We start from the raw sequence: 25,401 nt of genomic DNA on the forward strand, positions 1-25,401 counted from the left end.
TATTTTATACTAATTTACTACAAACTACAGTGTAATATTCCTTTTATGTACTATATATACCTAATCAACCACCATTCTCCAACCATCAATTTTTTCTAATATAACTTCAATTCATTAATTTAAGTCAAAGTTACAAAATAAATACATAAATTTGTGCATAAATATAATTTTTATCTTCACACGTCACTTTTCTTGATTCATTTGCGCCAAAATGACCCCACTCACTCAATTTCTCTTCGCATAACATACATATAAATAGAAATAAATTAAACTCCAATTATAATGAAGAACAAATTTTATCAGAAACACAACGGTGAAATGTATAGTATAAAAACACAATCATTTCATGTGCCAAATTTGATAGTAACAAAAAAAAAAAAAAAAAGTGTCCAAATTTAGCACAAATAAATTGTACGGAAAATGATATAGGCCCCAAATGTTTTACCAAACAAATGACCAAATATCTCACATGGGTGTGGAGTCTACAAACTTCACTCTCATGTGAGACATTTGGTCATTTGTTTGATAGAAAATTTGATATCCCTAACATTATCCATACTGCACTACCGGAGTATATATATATATATATATATATTTTAACAGTAATATAACTAGATTGGTGAGACCAAAACTCTTGTCCTCAATCTCTCCTGTTTAGGACCCTCTCTCTACCACACAATCAATCTTCCTCAACCTTGATTATGTGGTGGGGAGGGGTTTGGGAATGAGATTCCCTGTGGCAAGTTTGGTCTAATACCAAAAAAATGTAGAATGAGTTACACAAATCTTGTAACAAGAAGTCCATCTATTTTAACTTTGATCTTCAAATCCTACAAAACAGTCTATAGAGATGGGAATCCAATGGTTACTTATGATTAAATGTACATTATTATACAACTACATTTTGAACAACAAAGCTACATTAAAGCAATACAACAGCAATTAAACAAGGCTGCAAAAAATACACACTTCACGGTCTGCAGGGCAAGGGTAATCCTACAAAAATCCATGTTTAATTAATATGTAAGTGAATAGAAGAATTTAACATTACTTTCACATAAGTTATAACTACATTTATGCATAACGTCAAAGGAAATATCTGAGGACAAATTTATTAAAACCGTGGCTGTCAAAATGAGGTCCTAAACTTCTATCTAAAATAATCACAACACATTTATCAGAATTTTAAAATTGTTCTTCGGTAATCAAATATGTGGCTAAAATTAGCCTGGTTAGCTTCAAAATGAAGAAACAATAGAAAAGACATATAGTAAAAACATATCAAAAACGGAGCCATCACTTCACTGGGCTAGAAGCAGAACTGTGAAACTGATAGCAGAAGAGAGTTGCAAGAAATATATTTCTCCAGTTTCTCTTGATCCTTGGTAAATTTTGCTGATTATTATGTTGACAAGTAAATTTCAGCACTTCCAAGTTGATTTTAGGGGGACTTACGTGCAGATCCCAATAGGTGGACTTATTGTCTAATAGATCCTATGATAATTAGCGATATTTTTATAATGAAGTGTCACTAATTGTTAGTTTTTAGCGACAGTTTGAAAAATTCGTCATAGAAAGGCATTGCTAATTGTCAATTTTTAGTGATAGATTCAGAAAAACATCGCTAATTGTCCGTTTATATTAACAATTCTGTTAGGAACAACTTTCAGCGACAAATTGATAGGACTTAATGGGGATTAAGTCCAATTATTAGGACTTGCTAATAATTTACCCTTGATTTTAGCCATTGAATTGAGTTCAGATTTAAGCACTTAATTGTGTTATCAAACAAGCATAATTGCTCAACAAACTTTGTGAAAGCATCCACAAATGTTAGAATAATGGCTTTTCAACATGGCCCAAAATTTGAACCCTACAGGCTTGGCATCACTACATATACTATTAATGGTTTAGTCACAATTATAATGTAGAAAAAAAAGGAGCACATCAACAACTAAACTTCTACCCCAAAGCAAGCTGTATATATGAAAACCACAAGAAGCAATAGGAATAATAGCAAGAGGAAGCATATATTATTGGATAAGAAGAATGCTATTCCTGTACCTGCAACCTCGTCATCTTGATGAATGCCCATCCCATAAGATTTGCTCATCAATCTTGCTCAGCTTCTTGTCATCAAGTCGCTTCCATGTCTTGATGTTTTCCACTCCTACCCATGATTTCTCACCCTTACCAAGTTCTGCCAATATGACTCTCGCTCTCCTTGGCCACCCTGCCCTACCATAACCGTGATATCCAAAGCCTCCACCATAACAAAACCATATACCATCTAGATTCCCACAGAAGTCATTGGTGTGATCATGACCTGTGAACACAGCCTTCACATCTCCCATGGATACAAGAGTTTTTAATACTCCGGAGTTAACTGATGAACAGGCCGCGTATTCCTGATACTGACCTACAATCCCTTTTACTTGGTGGATCTCGGGTATTGGAATGTGGAAGAATGTCAATGCTGGGGGTGTGCCTGGTGGTGAAGGCACATCTACTGATTGTTCATTATCCAGATTTTGTCCCTGTTAGTGTGTGACCTGCAACATGTTAATGAAATCTAAATCTACAAAACCTACATTGTGAGAGTTCAATAAAAATGGCCATTGTAAGGGAGAAAATAAAGAGTACATGAAACAGGGTGTTGAACCTATGTTTGTTAGTGTTTGAAAGAAAAGAGAACGAGAAAGAATCAATGATCCATCTAGAAAATACAGTTTAATTGCATTCAAACAAATAAGTTAACAACTTTTCTCAATCTAGAAAAAAGTTGGAGTTATCATGGTGAAATGCAACAAAATGCTACCTTAAGATAGAAAGTTTGTATTAATTGTGTTGCCATTGTTCAGTCAATCATACCTGAAAAGCTTTAGAAACACCATGAAGCCAACGGAGTTGGGATTCTTTAATCCATCCATAAGTTCGAACTCCTCCAACAATTGCTCTGTCTCCACTATCAAGAAAGTAGAGATTGAGAACACTGTGATTGGCCAAATGTGACCCTGATGCACCCCATACTCTAAGATTGTAATTGCCAAACCCATCAATGTCTCTAACTAGGCTTTCTTTGGCAGGATCAGAAGTCTCTTCTGCCAATGGATTGGTTTGTGAGACTGAATAATCCATAAGAGAGATGAAAGACATCAGTTCTACCCGAGTCATAGTAGATTCTTGGTCATGGTTCCCTAAAACTGCTGCCCAAGGAAGTCTAGATTCCATGACAGGACCAAAAGCTTCAAACATTGATTCTGCAGCATCAGGAGAGCTTGTTCCAAATATATTATCTCCTAGTACCATAATCAATCAGAAAAAAAGTTTACCCACAGAGAGAGTTACCTTTCATCAAAATAAAGGAAGACATAAAACAAAAAATGAAAAACAATGAAAGAAGGAAAGAAAGAAGGTACATCTGTATCATTCTCCTAGGACCATAATCAAGCAGAAAAAAAGTTTACCCACAGAGAGTTACCTTTCATCAAATAAAGGAAGACATAAAACAAAAAATGTAAAACGACTACAGAACGAAAGAAAGAAGATACATCTGTATCATTAAACAAGAATATCATCTCAGTGACATCAGAGATACTTCTTTAAATACCAACAGTTAACAAAACATAGGAAGAAAAAAAATCCAAATCAAGACCAAGTCCAGTTTAACCACCATAAATATGTAATCACAAAAATTTATTGAAGCAAAATTAAGGAATGAAGCCTATTCCTAGTGTCATAGTTGTTAAATATGTTGGAAAGGAGCCTATTTTGACTTCCACTCTTCTTCCTCTTTTCCCCACCAAACCTGCCCACACCGAACCAACCCCCTCCCCCAGCCCCACTCCAATCTGGACATACATCCCAGACTCCATTCCCTTTGATCCTTTGGAAAGACCTACTTCAGAATCTTTGAAATTTTGCTCTCCGATTCCCCAATGCACTGAAACGCTCCACTGCTCTCTTCCCCTATTGCTCTTTCCTCCCCCATTAGACAGATGGTGAATTGAGCCACACCCAGATAAATCAATCACACAATCCATTATCAGTTGTCAAACAAGTCAGTGATTGGCGTGCTCTCTCTATACATATACATATACACTCCTCTCTCATTCTCTCTACATCTATGAAGCATGGGTATTTCGAAAAACATACCATATCCGTACCGGGTTCTTACGGTGTATGGTATCTCGTATAATCCTTCTGTAAACGTACCGGATACACAAAACACGTACTCAAAATTTTTCTTAATTTTTGGCATACCTATACATACCTAGTATATACCTAAGCCGTACCGTATCTTAGTTGAAACAATATTTTCTTCTACTACAAAGACAAAATTCTTTTCACTAGACTTCTTTTTTATTTTTTGTTTTATGCTTAGCATGATTTTAAAATTAAACTATGATTTGTAAGTTATTTAATATATTGACATTTAATTTTGATTTATATCTTTACTTTTGGCATTAACTGTTAATTGTAGGTTGGACCTTAACAAATTAAACCATTTAATTAATTTTTGCATTACTCAAAATTAAAAATAAATATTTTTTTTACAAGCGTACCAAGCCATACCTGTACCATATTTTTTTTAATTTTACCGTATCGACATACTCGTATTGTACCAGTACCAGTACTCGTACCCGTATCCGTACCCGTACCCGTGCTTTATAGCTCTACATCTCTGCATATTTTCTAGATTTTTTGACTTTCTTAGAGCTTCGCTAAATCTAGGGCATTGAGCTTCACTACAGAGATTCACTATAGAGGTCTGCTTGCTGAGACAAAACAAGTGGAATTTAGTTTTTGAACATGAGATTTGTTGTTGGGGGGTTGTGCAATGGAGGTGAGTGTCGACATCTTCTGCGATGGAGGGTGTCGCGTTGATGGGTGGGCTGGTGTGGGCTTCAAGTGATGGCTGGAGCTAATTGGTAGAGGTGGAAGAGGCTTCGGTAAAACTAAGTGATGGGTCATTTCACACACCAAAAATAAACACTAAACTATACAAATTCCTTAAAATAATGGTAAGTCTAAGTATCGATCCACAGGGACAAATGGGAAATTAAACTAATTTAATTGTTAGACTCCTAAGTTAATTTCGATAAAAAGATTGAGGGATTCATAAACTAGTAATAACTCAAATAAACTAAGATTAAACTAGCAATTATAAATAAAATTGGAATTATTGATTTTTGGTAAAAACCTAGAGTAACGAGTCCACCACTAGTTACATAAATAAGGCTTCAATTTAAGATTCAATTATGTTACGGTTCGAACTAAATAATACTTCGCAACTACAAACTCAAAGCATTTATCGAGAAAATTAACACATTCAATATATAGGCATGAACCATCTCAAGTAGTACGAGTCGTTCGCTCTAAACTAAGGTAGCAACACGATTCATCCCTCGTAGTATGACTTGTCTCATACCTTAAACATGAAAACATAGAAAACCATTGTATGGAAAGCATTCAACAATTACAGAAAGAAGAATAGTTGAAGAGAATACTGAAAAATATATTTGAAACTTTTTAAACACTATACAATTTGTTCAAACCTTTACAGAATCAAAAAGTAAAAAGAAAACCCTATTTGCTTGGCTAGGGTTTCATCAAAACCCTAGAAATAGGAGCCTAGCCACTCATGGAGGAGAGGGAAGAGGTGAAGGAAGAAGAAGCCACCATGGGAGACATTTTTCAAGCTTCAAATTATCTTTCTCCAAACCCTAGCCTCTCTCCCCCTTTTTTTTGGAATATTTTCGAACCTGGTCACAGCCTTTTTTTTTTCCTTTTATTCCTAGCAAAAGAGCCTTTTACCAACCCAAAAAAAAAGAGCCTTAAATTTTCACACGCAACCCTAGGTGGACCGCTCAAGCAGCGCTCGAGCAGTGGTGGGCCACACGTGCAGTGGAGCTTGGCTGCACATGCGGTGAGGTGGCAAGCCGGGACTTTTCACTAGTCGCACGGAAAATTTGCTTTTGCACCACTTTTTGTTTGAATCTGCGTGTTGTCTGCCAAATCTATACAAGTGCACAAAACACATCATCTCCACAAAATAAACAAAATTCAAATACTATAAATGTAACTTAAACGGCCTCAATGTGGTACCTTTCGGCCTACATCACATCTTCCATTTTGCTAGTCCTCGAGCAAAACAATAGAAATAAGAAAAAGAAAATACTCTCAACCACTTTCGTAGGGATCATGATTGCATTTAGCATATGCAACAAGCCTTTAAATCACAAGGTTACTCCAAGTGGACGAGTATAGTCTTGTGAGAGTTTCCAAATATGATACTCACAAACAACAACATATTCACATCTGCCTAACAACAAGTAATCACACTACTCCAACTCTCAATTAACTTATGTGTCAACTACAATGTGACATTAAGACATGAGTCATTGAAGGCACAGTGGACAAGCATGAAGGAATCTATTGAGCAAAAATCACAATTCAATTATTACAAAAGTCAAGTCCCTTGTGCTTGCGAATGCTAGTGAACACATCAAAAGTACACTTGGTGTAAAGTGCATTCCCCATAACTAGTTAACTGTCCACTATAATAGCCCAATGTAACTCACAACAACACCCAACATATACAGAAAAACTAAACTTTTGCAACCAAGATTCTCATTTTTTTTTTCTTTTCCTTTTTTTTTTTTTTTTTGAAAGACTGTGCAATGTCCTGATCCATTAAGCTTTCTAATCAACCCATGTAACAAGCAATAGGCCAATGACTCCCAAACCAAACTGTTTTAATGCACTAGGTGTGAAGACACCTCTACGGGCTTAATAACTCGAGTTGAAAAAGCTACGAACCAGAACAAGTCTTTATTTTTTTCCTTAACTGTGCAATGTCTAGGTCCCTTATGCTGTGTTTGGTTGAGAGATTTGGAGAGAGATTTGGAATGGGAAAGGGAAAAGGAGTGTGAAACTATGTGAAATATAGGTATATTTTTTTTTACATTTCACCTACCTTTTCCATTTCCCTTTCCAAATCTCTCCTCAAATCCCTCAACCAAACACAGCATTAAGCTTTCTAATTAACTCATGTAACAAGTATTGGGCCAATGACTCCCAAACCAGACGGTTTTAAGGCACTAGGTGTACAGACACCCTTACGGGCTTAATAACTCGAGTTAAAGAGACTCCGAATCCAAACAAGTCAAGTTTTTTATTTTTATTTAATATTATTTTTATTTTATTTTTTTATGAGGATCAAGGCTACTCATTTATTTTTTCCTACAACACTAGCAATTATCAATAATGTACACCAAGGATTAGAATAGAGAGGTCACCGCTATGAAAGTGCGTTCATGTGAATCAAGGCATACTCATGACTAGTGTACTAATATCACAAACACAAACAACTCTCCTAGTGCAAACATCACATGCGAGTATTTATCTAATAAACCCTTTTTCATACAAGTCCACTATGTTCCCTAATTAACATATGCTTATATCACCACCATACTGACACAAAGTGAACATCAAGCGAAGTGGTGCAATCAAGTACAGTAAGTACAAACATGAATTGTTTTTATAAATACCCTCACCCCCCAACTGAAATACAACATTGTTCTCAATGTAAGCAACTATAAAGTAGATAGTAAGCAACTAAATGGTGCCTTGATTATCCAAAATAGCCTGATATTGCGCCCGCATCATACAGAATGGCAGTGGCGCTGGCGCGGCGACAAGCTCTACCAAAACATCATTAGGATTGGCCGGGGCATCGAGGAGTAGTGAAGACGGCAGGCGAACAGTGGTTTGGCGCCATTGGGTTTTACCATAAAGCGTTGGCGGCGAAAGCTGAACCTCATTGGGTCGAGTGGGTATGTTCCTTGGCCTTTTATGAGTGCAGTGATGAGGTTGGCGAAAGGGAGGGCCCGTGTAGAACCGCCTCGGGTGTTACGCAACTTGACTTCATTAAGGATACAGGTCATCTGGTTGAAGATCAAAACAGGGATGTCGATCCAAAACCCAAAGTCAAATCGGTGCAAGACACGGAGGAAGTCCCCTCGCTGCTCTTCCTTGTAGCCTAGAGGGATGACATTCTTTTTAAGAACCACATCAACGAAGAGGAGGCAACGGGTTAAGTTAGACCGACAGATGCTAGTGCAGTTATCATCTTGCCGCCCCTCATAAAATTCGGTCACTAGTGTCGAGACTGTGAGTTCCCGAGTGAACACCGGGAACTGCTCTGCATTGGTAGTGTCCATGGAACAGTGGAGAACCTCGGCAATGGAAGCTAGTGTGACCACTAACTCCACTCCGTCAACAACGGACAAAAGAGCTCCCAGGACCTCGTCACTGATGTACATGTTCTGATAAAAGACTCGCATAATGCGAGGATATGCCGGTTCAGTTAACGGTGCAGATGCCCATGTGGACTTCTTCCGTCGCCACCAACCCACTGCATGGAGTGTCCGACAACTTGAAGATCGGGGCCTCCTGGCATCTACACCATCACTGAACCGGCGTATCCTCGCATCGTACGAGTCTTTTATCAGAACATGTACGTCAGTGATGAGGCACCGGGAGCTCTTTTGTCCGTTGTTGACGAGTTGGAGTTAGTGATCACACCAGCTTCCATTGCCAAGCTTCCTAGAGGTTCGCCTGCCGCCTCCACTACTCCTCCCTGATGTCCCGGCCAATCCTAATGATGTTCAGGTAGAGCCCGCCGCCACGCCAGCGCCAGCGCCATTCCGTATGACGCAAGTTCAATATCAGGCTATTTTGGATAATCAAGCCGCCACTCAGCAGTTCCCGGTGTTCACTCGGGAACTCACAGTCCCAGCACTGGTGACCGAATTTTATGAGGGGCAGCAGGATGATGACAACCGCACTAGCATCCGTCGGGGCTAACTTACCACGTCACCTCCTCTTCCTTGATGTGGTTCTAAAAAAGAATGTCATCCCTCTAGGCCACAAGAAAAAACGACGAGGGGACTTCCTCCGTGCCATGCACCGATTTGACTTCAGGTTTTGGGTCGACATCCCTATTTTGATTTTCAACTAGATGACCCATATTCTTAATGAAGTCAAGTTGCGCAACACCAGGCGATTCTATATGGGCCCTCTCTTTTGCCAACCTCATTACTGCACTCATAAAAGGCCAAGGAACATATCCACTCGAATCCAATGAGGTTCAGCTTCCACCGCCAACGCTTTATGGTGAAGCCCAATGGCGCCAAACCACTGCTCGCCTGCCGCCTCCACTACTCCTCCCTGATGCCCTAGCCAATCCTAATGATGTTCTGGTAGAGCCCACCGCCGCACCAGCGCCACCACCATTCCGTATGATGCGGGCACAATATCAGGCTACTTTGGATAATCAAGCCGCCATTCAGCAATCTGTGGTTATCTCCGGGACGACTATCAGGCATATCGGGACTACTCGCAGACGGCATTTGACCAAGTTAATGCCCCGTTAGCTCGAGTATCAGCAGTCAGTTACATCTCTGCAAACTGACTTCTACACATACCGGGAGTAGAGCCAACAACGGTTTGATCAACTTGGCGCTAGGATTCATGATGAGGCATTCGAGACTCGGACGCTGATGCATACCTTATTTGAGCAGCATTTTCCGCCACCGTCGGATCCAAATCAGTGATATCCGTTCTATTTTCTTTTCTTTTCTTTTTTTTTTTGAATACTACCCTAAATTAACTTACACTAAGTTAGCATGAAGAAAATTGACAAACGCAAATATGAAATACAAGGAATAAATAAATTAGTAGAGGAAAAGAGAAGAAAATAAAATAAAAATAAAAACTAAACCACTAACCAATTAAACTAACAATTAAATCACTAAATAAAAATAAAACTAAATCACTAACTAAACAATTAAAACAAACTACTAAATTATACAAAAATAGGCTACCACAAGCTAAATTATTATTATTATTATTATTTGTGATTTTTTTTTTTTTTTGAGGCCACCCGTACGGCCGTGCGCCGGAGATGGCCGCACGTGCGGTGGTTTTGTTTTTTGCATGTCCAGATTTTTTTTTTTTTTTTTTTTTTAATTGTAGGGTGAGCCGCACATGTGCCAGCATTGGCCGCACGTGTGGTGGTCGGTTTCTGCTAAGCATTTTTTTTTTATATGAGAATGAAGATCATGGACAATGATGATGAACAAGGCTTAAAAATCACCATTAAACTACCAATGGACTAATATTACAAGTGAAAACTAAGAAATCTAAACAAAAAGAGGGTGATTACCTTGAAAAAGTGGGAAGAAAAGAAAGGAAGAAGATGTAGATCCGCCAGGAAAAATGGCCGCCGAAAGGTCGCCAGTCGGAGAAGATGGTGATGCTCCGGTGGGAAGATGGTGGTGAGTGAAAGTTAAAGGAAGAAGGAAGAAGAAGTTGGTGATGGTGGGGTTTAATGAGTTTGTAGGTTTGTGGGGTTGAGAGAGAGAGAACAAAGAAGATGATGAGGTAGAGAGAGAGTGTGTTGGGAAGAGTGATGGTCAAAAGTGGGTCTAGGGTTTTCTTCAAGAAGAGTGATGGTGGGGTTTGATGAGTTTGTAGGTTTGTGGGGTTGAGAGAGAGAGAGAGAGAGAGAGAGAACAAAGAAGATGATGAGGTAGAGAGAGAGAGTGTGCTAGGAAGAGTGATGGTCAAAAGTGGGTCTAGGGTTTTCTTAAAGAAATCTTTTTTTTTTTTTTTGAAGAAATATAAAATAAGTAAATAAAAAAATAAAATCTGTAGATTTTTTTTTTTGGGGGGGGGGGGAAATGGACTGCTCGTGCGCCCATTTGGGCCGCACAAGCACTGAATTTGGGGCAGCTTGTGCAGCGGAATTAGGCAGCTCCAGTAGCGTTCAAGCAGTAGCCATTTGGGTCTGGGCCGCTCGTGCACCCAAAACGTTTTTTTTTTTTTTTTTTTTTGGATGGACCACTCGTGCACCCGTTTGGGCCACACGAGCGCTGAATTTTGGGCCGCTTGTGCGACGGAATTGGGCCGCTCCAGTAGCTTTCAAGCAATAGCCATTTGGGCTTGGGCCGCTCGTGCAGCCTGGGCCTCCACTCGTGCACCCAAAATGTTTTTTTTTTTGGATGGACCGCTCATGCTCCCATTTGGGCCGCACGAGCGCTTAATTTTGGGCCGCTTGTGTGGCGGAATTGGGTCGCTCCAGCGGCGCTCGCGCAATGTGCTCTTAGGCTTGGGTCACTCGTGCGGTCTGGGCCTCCGCTCGTGCGCCCAATTTTTGGGACCTCCGCTCGTGCGCCCGAGTGGGCCGCACATGCAGTCTACTGCATTATTATTATTATTATTATTTTTTTTTGGGATGCCCAAGTATAGTCCAAAACATTTCAAACCATTTCTACCTTCATTTCACATTCGAAATAAATATAGCACTTTGAAAATATCAAAATGCTTAACAAAGGTATAATCTTCACACGAAAACCACGGGTACTACTTTTCTCCCTAATGTTTGTAACTTTCCCTAATCTCCAACAAGGTGACAGACTAGGTTGATTCGGTATCCAGAATCGAGGCGCATAAAGCTAACTCGACCTATGGAGCTGCCATACAGAGTTCAAGCCGGGGTGGATTTGAAGCAATATCCACACCCTGGGTATTTAAACCAGACTTTAGTCTCGGAAATTCCAAACCTTTGCTTTATAGGCTTTGCCATTCGAACTCTAGTTTCCACCATCTCAGTTTGTCTCCTAGCAACACACTACAAACACAGTTAAGTGGCTATATCAGACCGTCATATGCCATTCGGGCACGGCAAACACGAAAGGAATTACACTTTTAGAAGATTTAAAGTCCCCTAGACTCAAAGCAATTACTATGGAAGATATATTAAGTCCGTCAAGTGGACAACTTCAATCATCTCCCCTTTCTTAATGCGATCCACATAATGTTTCAATCTTTGGCCACTGACCTTAAAGGTTGTACGACCTTGTGGATTTTTAATCTCAACCGTCCCATGCGGAAAGACTTCAATAACCTCATATGGACCATCCTATCGAGACCGGAGTTTACCCAGGAACAACCACAATTTAGCATTGAACAGCCACCACTTTTTGAGGAGGCTCGAAGGACTTACGAGAAATGTGTTTATCATAAAATGCCTTAGTCCTAACCTTGTAAATTTTGGAGCTCTCATATGCATCATTGCGGAGCACCTCTAACTCATTGAGTTGGAGTTTTCGATGGTCACCGGCTTTGGCCATATCAAAATTGAACTTCTTAATAGCCCACAAAGCCCGGCGTTCTAACTCAACAAGAAGATGGCACGGTTTTCTGAACACAATTTATATGGAGACATCCCGATGGGTGTCTTATATGCAGTGCGATAGGCCCAAAGTGCATCAACCAACCTAGTGGACCAATCTTTCCTATCAAGCCTCACAGTTTTCTCAAGGATGTGTTTAACCTCCCTATTAGAAACCTCTACTTGACCACTAGTCAGAGGATAGTAGGGAGTGCCAACTTTGTGAGTGATCATGTATTTGCGCACCAATGCCTCAAAAAATCGGTTGCAAAAATGTTTGCCACCGTCACTAATTATGGCACGTGGGAACCCAAAACTACAAAAAATGGTTTTATGGAGAAATTTAACCACAACTTTGTGATCATTCATTCTGGTGGCCACTGCCTCAACCCACTTGGACACATAGTCTACAGCCACCAAAATTTATTCAAATCCAAAAGATAGTGGAAAGGGACCCATAAAGTCGATGCCCCAAACATCAAAAATCTCAATAATCAAAATAGGGGTCATCGGCATCATGTCTCATCATGGCATAGAGCCCATTCGTTGACAACGCTCACAAGCTCTACAGAAGTTATGGGCATCTTTGAAGATAGAGGGCTAGTAGAACCCACATTGAAAAACCTTGGCCGTCGTTTTCTGCCCACTGAAATGACCGCCACATGCATGAGAGTGACAAAATGTGAGAATGCTATGGGTTTCACTCTCAGGCACACAATGCCGAATCACTTGATCAGGACAATACTTGAACAATTCCGGGTCTTCCCAGAAATTATGCTCGACTTGTGAGAAAAATCGGTCTTTGTCTTGCTTAGACCAAGTTTTAGGAATTTGACCAACCGCCAAGTAATTCACTATGTGAGCAAACCACGAGAGGGTCACATTTGATACCGCAAGAAGTTGCTCGTCCGAAAACAAGTCGTGCAAGGCTACGGGATCACTCGTGTACTCAATAAAGATTCGGAATAGATGATCCACAACTACATTCTCGGATCTCTTGTTGTCCCGGATTTCTAGGTCAAACTCCTGAAGGAGTAGAATCCACCTAAACAACCTAAGTTTGGTCTCTTTTTTGGAGAATAAGTACCGCAAAGCAACGTGGTCAGTGAACACAATGACTTTAGACCCTAGGAGGTGGGACCGGAACTTATCAAGTGCAAAGACAATGGCTAGTAACTCTTTCTCAATGGTAGTGTAATTTAATTGAGCATCAGAAAGAGTACAACTAGCATAGTATATAGCATAGAGTGCTTTATTCACCTTTTGGCCCAACACAGCCCCGACAGCATAGTTCGAGGCATCACAAATGATTTCAAATGGGAGCGACCAATCTGGTGATTTCATGATTGGGGGCGGTAGTAAGGGCCGCTCAATGTGTTTCAAAGGCTTTAAGACATGCATCATCAAAGATAAAAGGTGCGTCTTTAGCAAGTAAACTACACAAAGGACAGGATATTTTGCTGAAGTCTTTGATGAATTGATGGTAAAAACCTGCATGCCCTAGGAAAGACCGAACTTGACGCACAGAAATGGGTAGAGGAAGGCCTGCAATGAGGTCAACCTTAACTTTGTCTACCTCTATGCCTGAGGAGACACAATGTGTCCCAACACTATACCCTCACGAACCATAAAATGGCTCTTCTCCCAACTCAAAATCAGGTTTGTCTCCACACAACGAATAAGGACTTTAGTTAAGTTCTAGAGACATTCCTCAAAAGACGGCCCAAACACGGAGAAGTCATCCTTGAAAACCTCTAAAAATTTCTCCACCATATCAGAGAAAATGGCCATCATACACCGTTGAAAAGTCACTAGTGCATTGCATAGCCCAAAGGGCATGCGTCTATAAGCAAAAGTGCCCAAAAGGGCAAGTGAATGTGGTCTTTTCTTGGTCAGCGAGGTACACCGGTACTTGATTGTACCCCGAGTAACTATCAAGAAAACAATAAAAATCCTACCCCGCTAACCTCTCAAGAATTTGATTAATAAATGGCAATGGAAAATGGTCATTTCTAGTTCTGGAATTCAATCTCCTATAATCAATGCACACTCGCCACCCAGTAGTGGTTCGTGTGGGGACTAACTCTCCTTATTCATTCTCAACAACAGTGATGCCCGATTTCTTGGGCACCACTTGTGTGGGACTCACCCACTTGCTATTCGAGATGGGGTATATAACACCCTCATCTAACAATTTCAACACTTCTTTTTTTACTACCTCTTTCATATTGGGATTAAGCCTCCGTTACATTTCACGAGAAGGTTTGGTGTCCTCCTCTAGATGTATATAATGCATGCACGCAGAGGGATCTATCCCTCTCAAATCAACCACCGACCACCCTATGGCACTCCGATGCGCCACGAGAACACTCATTAATTGACTCTCCTGCTTTGCAATCAAGTCAAATGCAATGATAACTGGTAAAGTATCTTGAGGCCCTAAAAGCACATACGTGAGTGTGGCCGGGAGTGGCTTCAACTCAAGTGTAAGTGGTGTGACTAAGGATGGTATGATGGGCTCTCTAGACAGAGGAGGAAGGGACTCAAACCGGGCTTTCCAAGGAGGAAAATCCAGTGTAGAAGAAGAATTATGACATTCACCTCCTCCACTGACCCGTCAATATCAAAATTTTCAAACCCAAAATGAGCTAAACAAGCCTCTAAAGGGTCCTCTGCGAGAATGGAGGGTAAAGCCGCCTCCACTATTCCACCCACAACATCCACAAATAGGCACTCCTCTCTTTCATGGGGTTGTTGGGATGCTTGGAAAACATTGAGTTTCACTTTCATATTCCCAAATGAAACATCTATAACCTCGGTACGACAATTTATACATGCATTGGCCGTAGCCAAGAAAGGTTAACCTAAGATCACCGGGATTTGTTTCCTAGAGCTGGCTACCGGTTCCATATCTAAAACCAAAAAGTATACAGGAAAAAAAAACCTATCGACTTTTACTAGCACATCCTCAATCATGCCACGTGGCACTTTGAGGGACCGGTCAGCCAACTGGAGTGTGACAATAGTGGGCTTCAACTCACCAAGCCCAAATTCCTCGTACACAAAGTACGGCAACAAATTGACACTGACCCCTAAATCTAACAAGGCCCTATCAATGAAATGGTCCCCTATAATGCATGGAATGGTTGAAGCACCCGGGTCTTTAAGCTTAGGGGATGTGTCACTCAATAAGATGGAGCTTACTTGCTCTGTGAGTATGACCTTTTAGGACACGTGTGTCCTAGACTTACGTTTTTGCGTACAAAGGTCCTTCAGAAATTTAGCATAAGAGAGAACTTGCTTAATCCCCTCCAACAGGGAGAGGTTGATTTTAACTTGTTCAAACACCTCCATCATTGCTTCCATGGATGCCGCCTTCTTATTAAAAAGGGACGGTGTATGAAGGCATTGGGGAAAGGATGCCTTAGGCACATATGGTGCCTTAGACTCATGTGAAGTACTAGGGACTAAGTCATCCCCCTTAGGTGTTTTTCCCTCACCCTTGCTTTCATTGGGTTTACCACCGTGGTCACCCTTTTTAGCCCTAGTTGCATCAGACGCAACTGGCCGAGGCTCTAACACTCTCCCACTTCTCATAGTGATCACCGCTTGTACCTGTTCATGGTGCTTTCCATTTCCACTCGACCCCTCTGTCCCATATTAACCCTTAGGGTTGGCCACAGTCTAACTAGGTAATTTTCCCTCCTCTCTCCTATTCATGTTATTAGCCATTTGGCCTAATTGGGCCTCTAGCTTGGCAATGGAGTGAGTATGGTAGTGAACTATTGGTGCTAACCACTTAAATTCTGAGAGAACTTCCAACACCTGAGTCTCAAAGGCCGAGTTGCCTTGAGGAACAGACGGGGGTTGTGGTTGCCGGTAAGGTTGCGGTGGTCGGTAGGAAGATTGGTTGGCAAAATTATTAAAATTTTGCCTTGATGGTGGAGGGTTGTAAGAAGTGCCTTGTGAAAGAAGTCTCCATGAAAAGTTAGGGTGGTTCCTCCATCCCGGATTATGTGTTGGAATCTGTGTTACATGGACTCGGCACTTTGGGGAAAAGTACCCATGTCGACACGACACGGGTGCAGGTGTGGGATTTGTGTCGGATTCGCCTGTTCTCTCTCGAGCACGGCTCTTTACAAACAGCAAAAGAAATGAAAGAGGGAGAGAGAGAGAGAGAACCTGGTCGCCTGTCGAAATGGCGAAGACATCGGTCACTTCTTCGACTGCTTCGACATGCTCGATGCTGGATCTCTATCTCCTGCTCTGTCTTCTCTATCATCTCTCGATCTGTCGATCTCTCTTCCTCTCCTCTCGTCTCTCTTCTGTCGATCTCCCTCTACTCTCTCTTAGTCGCAGACTTCTCTTCTCTTCTCTCTTCTCTCGATCTCCCTCTATTTTCTTCTCTCTTCTCTTTGTTCGATTTTATTCTCTTCTTCTTTATATTATATTAGTATATAATATAAATTTCATTAATATAATAAAATATAATGTTATTCACATCATATAATATTATTCATCCATATTCATATTACATTTACATTTAACATATAGTATAAATTATATTAATATAATAATATATAATATTATTCATCCAAAAAAAATTATATAATATAATATATCATAAATAATATAATTTTTATGTCTAAAATAAAAATAACTTATTTTATCATACATAATATAATTTATTTTATATCTAAAATAGTTTTTATAATTTTTATTTATTATTTATATAATATAACTCATCTTCATATAATAAATATATATTTTTTTTAAAAAAAACTATTTAACGTATCCCCGTACCCGTATTCAAATTTGGATACATATCACGTATCCTTAATTTTTAATTTTGAAGTATCAGACCCTTAGATACGCACTCACACCCGATACCCGTATCCGAATCCATATAACATAGGTTTGAATATGGGTTATTACCGGGGTTGGAGAAATCTTGAGCCAGATTCACATGCTCTGGGACTAATTCCGGAAATTGTGATACCGAAGGGCACTCACTCAAGTCATGAGCAGGGCTCGCACAAATAGCACATGCCTTGTGGAATTGAGGCTGATCTTGCTGTGTAGGGGCATGTCCTAAAGCTAATACTTAGTCCATTTTGTGGAACAATGCCTCTACTTGTTGGGCTAAATCTAGGTTTTGCCTTACCTCATAAATGCCCCCTCTTTTCGGGGCTCCAACTACCGGTTACTAGATTTTCCTGGCTACGGAAGCATGGTGAAGGGAATTATCACTTAGGTTCTCAAATAATTGCCATGCCTCGGCGTCATTTTTGGACATGAATGTCCCACCACAAGAAAAATCCACCATTTGACGGTGGGGCTCAGTTAAGCCATAGTAAAAGGTTTGAACAAGTTGCCAATCAGGCACTTAATGGTAGGGACATTGTTGGAGAAGGTCACGAAATCTTTCCCATGTTTCATGAAATTGCTCGCCATCAATTTGAGAAAAATTGGTGATGGCTCGCCTAAGTTGGTTGGTCTTACCAATGAGAAAGTACTTCTTCAAAAACTTCTGTTGTAATTTGTCACAATGTTGTGACAGAATTAGCAGGTAAGGAGTTCAGCAAATGTTTTGCTTTGTCCTTCAATGAAAATGGGAACAGTAGCAACATTAAGGCCTCATTTGTGAAATTCTGGATCCTCACTGTAGAGCAAATTTCTAGAAATTCATGCAGATGTTTATAAGAGTCATCATGAGTTAGTCCATGTAATGATGGGAGCATTTGGATGGTGCTGGACTTAATATCATAATGAGCAGCGGTGGTGTCGAGTAACTGAATGCATGATGGTGATTTATATGCAGTGGGTGTGAAGTAATCCTTAAGGGTCCGGTTGGGCCCATTTAGGCCATTCGGGTTCGCCATCTCTAATGGGTGAAAGTATTGATATGGATATTCAAGCCTAGGAACACGAGAAGAGGCTCTAAGTTTCCTAAGAATCATTTCTAGTTCAAGGTCCAAATTCCACAATTCAAGGCGACAAGAACGGCGCCCGTGCATACACCACTCACACACACACACACTAAGTTCCGACTCTATGCACTAAAAGCAAAATACCAAAGGAGAAAATACTCACAGCAATTTAACGAAAACGCTTTACTTGTCTTGTGGGTGCTTGTTGTGTAGACCATTGTCTCCAACCTCCAATTGAGCTCTTTCTTTTTTTTTTTAACACTTTGGTGCTTTGCTTACGAGTATTTGCTTCTTTTTCTTTTAGCACTTTAGTGCTACGGTTTGTTTTTAAAGCTCGGTTGCACTCCGCTTGCACTTGATAGCTCTACTTGCAAAGACTCAGCACACTTAGCAACATTAAAATATAAAATCCTAAACTCAAAATTAAAATAAGAATATAACTTTAAATTAATTAGTTTCGCCAGAAGTTTCAGCAACGTCGCCAAAATTTGATGGGTCGTTTCGCACACCAAAAATAAACACTAAACTATACCAAATTTCTTAGAATAACGGTAAGTACAGGTATCGATCCACATGGACAAATGGGAAATTAAATTAATTTAATTGTTAGATTCCTAAATTAATTTTGATAAAAACATTGAGAGATTCATAAACTAGTAATAACTCAAATAAACAAAAGATTAAACTAGCAATTATAAATAAAATTAGAATTATTGATTTTTGGGAAAAACCTAGGGTAACAAGTCCACCACTAGTTACATAAATAAGGCTTCAATTTGAGATTCAATTATGTTATGGTTCAAACTAAATAATACTTGGCTAGGGTTTCATCAAAACCTGAGAAATAGGAGCCTAGCTACTCATGGAGGAGTGGGAAAAGGTGGAGGAAGAAGAAGCCACCATGGGAGACATTCTTCAAGCTTCAAGTTATCTTTTTCCAAACCCTAGCCTCTCCCTCCCTTTTCTCTGAAATATTTTCGAACCTGGTTACAGTCTCTTTTTTTTTTCTTTTATTCCCAGTAAAAGAGCCTTAAATTTTCATGCATGCAACCCTAGGTGGGCCGCTCGAGCGCCCATGTGGGCCGCTTAAGCGATGGTGGGCTGCACGTGCGGTGAGGTGGCAGGCAAAGACTTTTCACTACTCGCACGGAAAATCTACTTTTGCGCCACTTTTCGCTTGAATCTGCGTGTTGCCTGCCAAATTTGTACAAGTGCACAAAACACATCATCTCCACCAAATAAACAAAATTCAAAGACTATAAATGTAACTTAAGCGGCCTCAATGTGGTACTTGTCGGCCTACATCACTGAGTTTAGGCTATAGAATGGTGGTGTCTGAGTGATGTTAGGGTTTGCCAGTGGATAGGTGGGGAAGGAGACAGAAAGAGGAATTGGCTGAAAAAGAGAGAGAGAGAGAGAGAGAGAGAGAGAGATGGTGTTGTGGTAGGGGCTAAGAGATGGGTGGCTGCTGGTACTTGGTGGTGTTGATTCCCCATTAACACCATTTATTGGTCGTGCTAGTTCTATGGTGCTGATGGGGAGAGAAAGTTGTTCCTAAGTTATTTTATTCAAACTTGCTATGTGTTTCATGCGTGTTTGAACGATGGATACATGTGTCCCCCAAAGTGTTCAAATTATGTCCGGGTCTAAAAAATAATTGGACATAAACATGTGTCCAACACAGACACACCACGTTCTTAAAAGTGTCTGTACTTTTTAACATGTTGTAGAGTGTCAGACGATTGGTGCTACACATGTCCAATAGAGAGACGAACAAGGACACATGTATATGATGGTTGGCTAAAAAAACAAACTAAGTAATTTCCAAGATAAACATTTTCACCAAAAATTCAATAATGGATGGTAGTTGTTAGACGATAACAAGGGCTTAAATATAGCATATCTTTTAATAAGCAAAATTGAGGTTTGAACATATATCTTCCAAGCCCCCAACAACCCCCACCCAAAAAAAAAAAAAAAAAAAACAGTGCCCGCCTATATATAGTTAGATACAAAATTATCTATTTTTGTAACAGGAATTAAAGTAGGTAGATAATAAGAGATGATATTTCCTCATGCTCATAATTAAAATTTGAAAACATAAAGTGAGCCCCAAAGCTTTTTCCTTCTATTTTCTGTAAGTACAGACTAAATAGAAAAATACTAAATGGTACACAATGAAGGACTATAAGCCACCAACCTAAGGCCAAGAAAGTCAAAACATACCACAAAACATCTTAAACGGTTCTACCCATCTCTCTAAGAACTCAATAAAGTCATTTACAATACATTGAACATTCCCCCAAAGCACAATAGAATAAAGTGCTAAGCATCAATTGCTCCAACAAAAAGAGGTCAGCAACCCATCTTCAAAGGACGTTCAATTCATCTACCTTCAAGTACACTAGAAAAGGCTCAGGCAATATTCCACACGTCCATCTTGGGTAGCTCACAAACCAAACTCTAAAGCCCATTTCGCATGGCATATCCCTCATCAATGAACAATGCTACCGCAAATAATGTCACTTTTGCTCATTTACAAAGCCCGAAACTTTATTTTCCTAAGGTAATGTCTATAATAAATATGCTTCCAAAAAAAGGTAACAAATTTCAAGAATAAGAGATTTTGAATGTGTGTGTATACACATTGTTTGTATCAAAAATGACTGCCTTGTCGGATGGTGCCATGTGTCATTGGTCCTTCAAATAAATGGATGTACATGGTAGTTTTAGTAATGTGTTTTTTCCAGGAGTAACAGCCAAATATGGGGTTGACACATGGCATGGGTGACCCACGAGAATGAAGATGCTTAGTGATCTTATCAAGTGCATATATCAAATAAGGGAGTGGTGGTGGTTTCCAATTATATAGCAATTGATTGAGATATTATGCCATAATCTTAGGGTGTAGCATAGAGGTTTTGGACACATAACATTCATCTATCATAGTTGGAGCTCCACTAACCATCATCCAACGGCCAGAAGTAGATGGCAATCTATGAAGCACGGACACCTTGTCCGAGGCAGCGTACAGGTGTCTGACACATGTCGGACACGGAGACGTGTCGGACACGGAGACGAGTCGGACATGCGGTAGACACGTGTCGGACACTCTACCAGACGGGTCCCCTGCTTTTTTTTTTAATTTTTCTAGCCGGACACGTTTTCGACACGCCAAGACACGTTTGGACACTCTGTAACAAGATAAAGCTTGAAAAATAGAGAGGTGGATCGAAACCCTAACTCGTTGGGGGGAGAGAGAGAGAGAAAGCCCTAACCTGTTCTTCATTTTTCGTTTTGTTCTTTTCTTCAATTCGTTTCTTCTGTTCTTCATTCTTCCTCTGTTGCCTTCATTTTTCTTCCTCGACTGTCGCCTTCGCCTTCGCCTTCGCCTTCGCCTTCGCCTTCGCCTTCGCCTTCGCCTTCTTTTTCTTCCTCGTCTGTCTCTTCGTTTTTCCTCGCTCTCTTCTTTGTTTTCTATTCTTCACTAGTGGAAACAAATATTGATTTGTTTTACTATATATAAATAGGTTTGTGGGCCAACTAAAGATCAGCATCCCACGAAACCACCACTAGCCCAGTAACCTCACTAATGCATTCACCTTCACACATCTTCCATTATAATATTATATATACATAATATTTTAATATTAAAATACTCCTCCACACTAACAAAAATCTTTTGGTGTTGTATTTATTAATCTTATCATTATTATAATTTTGTAAGAGCCAATTTTGATTCTTAAATATGGCATTGACTTTTATATTATTTTGTATTTTTAATTACCTTCTAATGATTTTTTATTTTCATTTTTATTTTCGGCATATAATAAATAAATAAAATTATATATATTGAGCATGTCCCCGGTGAGTCACGTCCTCTATTTTTTGAAAATTTACATGTCCGCTTGTCTGTGTCGTGTCCCGTGTCCGTGTCCGTGACCGTGCATCATAGATGGCAATAGTTAATTGCTCCTGCAGTTAGCAAATTCGGCAATACAGGAGATAATGTTGCAATGCAGGAGATATTTGGGCCTCAAGTTATGTAAATGAGACACTTGGCACTTCAAGAGCTAACCTAGCATCCCACTAACTGGAAGTAGCTCAGAAAGAGGAGGAAGTGAACCTAAGAACTAGGGAAGGCCTGGTTATATAAAAGGGCAGATTGCAAGAACAAAAGGGCCCAGCCAATCATTCAATCAACTCAGCATAGCTTAGCAAACTTTAACTCTCAAGACTCTCTGTCTTTTTAGTCTTAGATTATCACTAGCTTCATTAGTTACTATAATTTTCATTTCTAAGATTAGCATAGTTTGTTCCAACTATTGTACTTCAATCTGTTGAATACAATTAAATTCTTGTTTTTCTCCATAGTTGTCATTTTCCTTTTCGACTTCAAACGCCATGGAGATTTTAAGTTGTCTTCGTTGAGGCAACCAAAGAACCAGGAGGTCATTACCCCTGGACCTCACACGATCTCCTGGGAAGAAGTAAGAAATATTTCACACCGGACTATACTTAGTCTTAGCACGGCCGCTCACAAGCTACTGCAGCTTCATTCCATTCATCCTTTACCTTTGTGTTGGTGAAACCAATGTTATTAAAGGTGATAGGCGCACCAAGGCGCCAAGGTCTCCTGGGGCCTAGGCTCAAGGCTCAAAGCGCAAGGCGCTAGGCTCAAGGCTCAAAGCGCAAGGCGAGGTGCAGGTTTCACCGAAGTGAGGCGCACCTTGTACAGAAAAAAATATATAATTTAATATAAGTAAATAATTTAGGATTTAACATAAACAAAATGAAATATTAAACATTTAGCCTCCATTTGGAAAGTGGGTTGGCTTTTTGGCTTTTTTGACTATATGAGCCTGGGCTCAAAAGCTTAGTTTGGGAAAGGCTTATAAGGGCTTTTGGCTTTTTGGCTTTTTTGATTTTTTTGTGAGAGAAGAGTGTAATGATTATGAGATTGGATGGGATGTTTTGTCTGTTGTGGCTCATGAGCCTATTCTATCTTTTATGGCTCATTGAGCCAAAAAAGCCCAATGAGCCATTGCCAAACCAACCCTTAGTGTTTTTTGGAGATTAGAAATTAGGACTAATTTTTCTTCTATCATTGATTTGAGGTTGAATGCCCAATGTACTGGCATCTATAATAAGAGTAGAGATCTTCTGTAGCTGCACCATATTAGCCTCGTTTGACAAATGATAATTTTAGTCAAAAAGCCAAAAAGTCACTAAAAAAATCAAAAAGCCAACAACCTATACCAAAAAGTTAAAGATTTTATTTTCTCTCTATTTTTTGCACATCTTTTCGTAAAAAATCAAAAAGTCATCCCAAACATACTAGTTTTTTTTACATCATATTTTAGCCAAAAAGTTAAAAAATTACTAAAAAAGCCTGTTTCCAAATGAGATCTAAATTAATGGTTAGATTTTAAACAAAACCAATTAAAACAACAATAAAAAAAAAACCCCTCAAAACACAAGCCTTGGGCCAATCGCCTTATCACAGTCGTCTGGCCTGAAACACTATAAGGCACAAACCTTGGACCTGGACGGGACTTGGGCCTAGGTCTTAGCGAAGTCACCTAGCCTGGAACACTACAAGATGCAAACCTTGAACCTAGATGGGACTTGAGCCTAGACGCACGCCTAAGTGCACCTTTAATAACACTGGGTAAAACACACATATATGTCCAAAACTAATTATTCAGTATACTAATAGTCTCCATTATGCATCAAACCCGTGTAACCATTGTGACAGTTTCACCAGGAAATTTTTTTTGTATACCTTCCGAGAGCCTTTTTTTCTTTTTGGGGTGGTCTATTTTTTTCTTGTTCCTGCCGAGATATATACAAGGGGAAGAGGGAAAGTCAACACACAGTGCCAAGAGCAATATGACACAATTCAGGCGCCACATCCAAAAGTCCTAACTATTAAGGGGTGATTGCAAACTTCTATACTAATGGAAGTCTATAAAATGTTGATGTGAGGCAAACCACTTTTTTTTCTTCTCTCTTGTTTCTTTTTTCTTCTCTCTAACTTATATAGACTTCGTTTGGAAAGAAGGGTTGGGTTGGGATTAGGGCTATTTTAGCCATAAAAAGACAAAATAAGTTTTTTTGGTTCAATAAGACAAAACATCACATCTAACTTATAATCATTACATTATTTCTCTCACAAAAAAGTCAAAAAGTCCTTCCCAAACGAGACTTTTTAACCTCATGCTAAAATAGTAAAAAAAAAAACCAACCCACCTCCCAAATGAACCCATATACAAGGGAAAGTGGAAAATCAATTGAGCCAAGAACAATGAACCCAATCTAAGCACCACATCTAAAAGGCAAATCTTTTGAAAGATTGCCATCATCAATCCTTTAAGATGTGGTGCTTAGGACTATCTAGCGCAAAACAAAAACAGCTAAAATCAAAACTGGCTCTGAAACTCCCATAGAAAGCCTAGCAAATAACACCACAACTGCAGATGATTTTTTGAGTGTACATCCCAGTAATCAAACAGTATTCAACATATTCAAAACAGCTAAAAGCAATTTCACCCAGGCAAAAAAAAAAAAAAAGTCAAAGAACCATTCATTACCTGTAAAAGCAATAAAATCAGGTTTTTCAGCCTCAATCATCCTCTTCAAAAACATGGTCGAATTGAGATCGGAACAGTGATCGAACTCAGAATCCAACACATCTCTGCACCGAGTCACAATCCCATTCCCATAATGCAAATCAGCCACCTAATTGCCAAACCCATTTCACAAAATCACCACAAAAAACGAAATTCCCAAAAACAAAAAGTAACCCAATTAGTGTTTTCTGGAGATAACCTGTAGGATTTTGAAAGTACCATCGGCGCGGAAGCGTAAAGGAAGATCGGGTTGTTTCTTGAGAATAACATTGTTGTGGATCAAAATTGATTGACCCAAAATTAGGGTTTGAAGAAGGTACAGAGAGGTAGTGATGAAAGTGAGATAGAGAACAGAGCATACCCATGTCTTTCCAGATACAGATTCCATGAGAGAGAGAGAGAGAGAGAGATGGGGGCAGAGAGAGTTGTTTGCAATTCCAGCGAGGTTTTCATTGGGCTTCCGGGCTTGCTCTAATGGGCTTAAGATATTGTCCTAGCCCATCTAAATTTTACGGGTCAAAATACTCTTCGTAAGCTCTCAAAAACCAGGGCTATCGCCGGCTAGCTAGCCACTACCCGCCCAACCCAGTTCGATATT

General features: G+C 39.7%; 1 protein-coding gene and 1 pseudogene across 2 annotated transcripts; both read right to left on the reverse strand.

The window, feature by feature from the left end:
* Positions 1-787: 787 nt before the first annotated feature.
* Positions 788-25,252, reverse strand: PAP28 (purple acid phosphatase 28). Its single transcript, XM_028253920.2, has 5 exons — positions 25,003-25,252; positions 24,765-24,912; positions 2,872-3,299; positions 2,065-2,537; positions 788-996 (listed from the first exon to the last, which is right to left on the reverse strand). Exons 1-4 carry the CDS (start codon positions 25,189-25,191, stop codon positions 2,076-2,078), a joined length of 1,227 nt encoding a protein of 408 aa, XP_028109721.1. The 5' UTR covers positions 25,192-25,252; the 3' UTR covers positions 788-996; positions 2,065-2,075.
* On the reverse strand, positions 7,627-12,784 carry LOC145824488 (uncharacterized; annotated as a pseudogene). The gene has a single exon (XR_014366022.1). The product of XR_014366022.1 is annotated as an uncharacterized LOC145824488 (transcript).
* Positions 25,253-25,401: the final 149 nt, after the last annotated feature.

The sequence above is a fragment of the Camellia sinensis genome, chromosome 4, assembly GCF_055761805.1.
Source record: "Camellia sinensis isolate YWXY chromosome 4, ASM5576180v1, whole genome shotgun sequence".
NCBI classification, from domain to species: domain Eukaryota; kingdom Viridiplantae; phylum Streptophyta; class Magnoliopsida; order Ericales; family Theaceae; genus Camellia; species Camellia sinensis.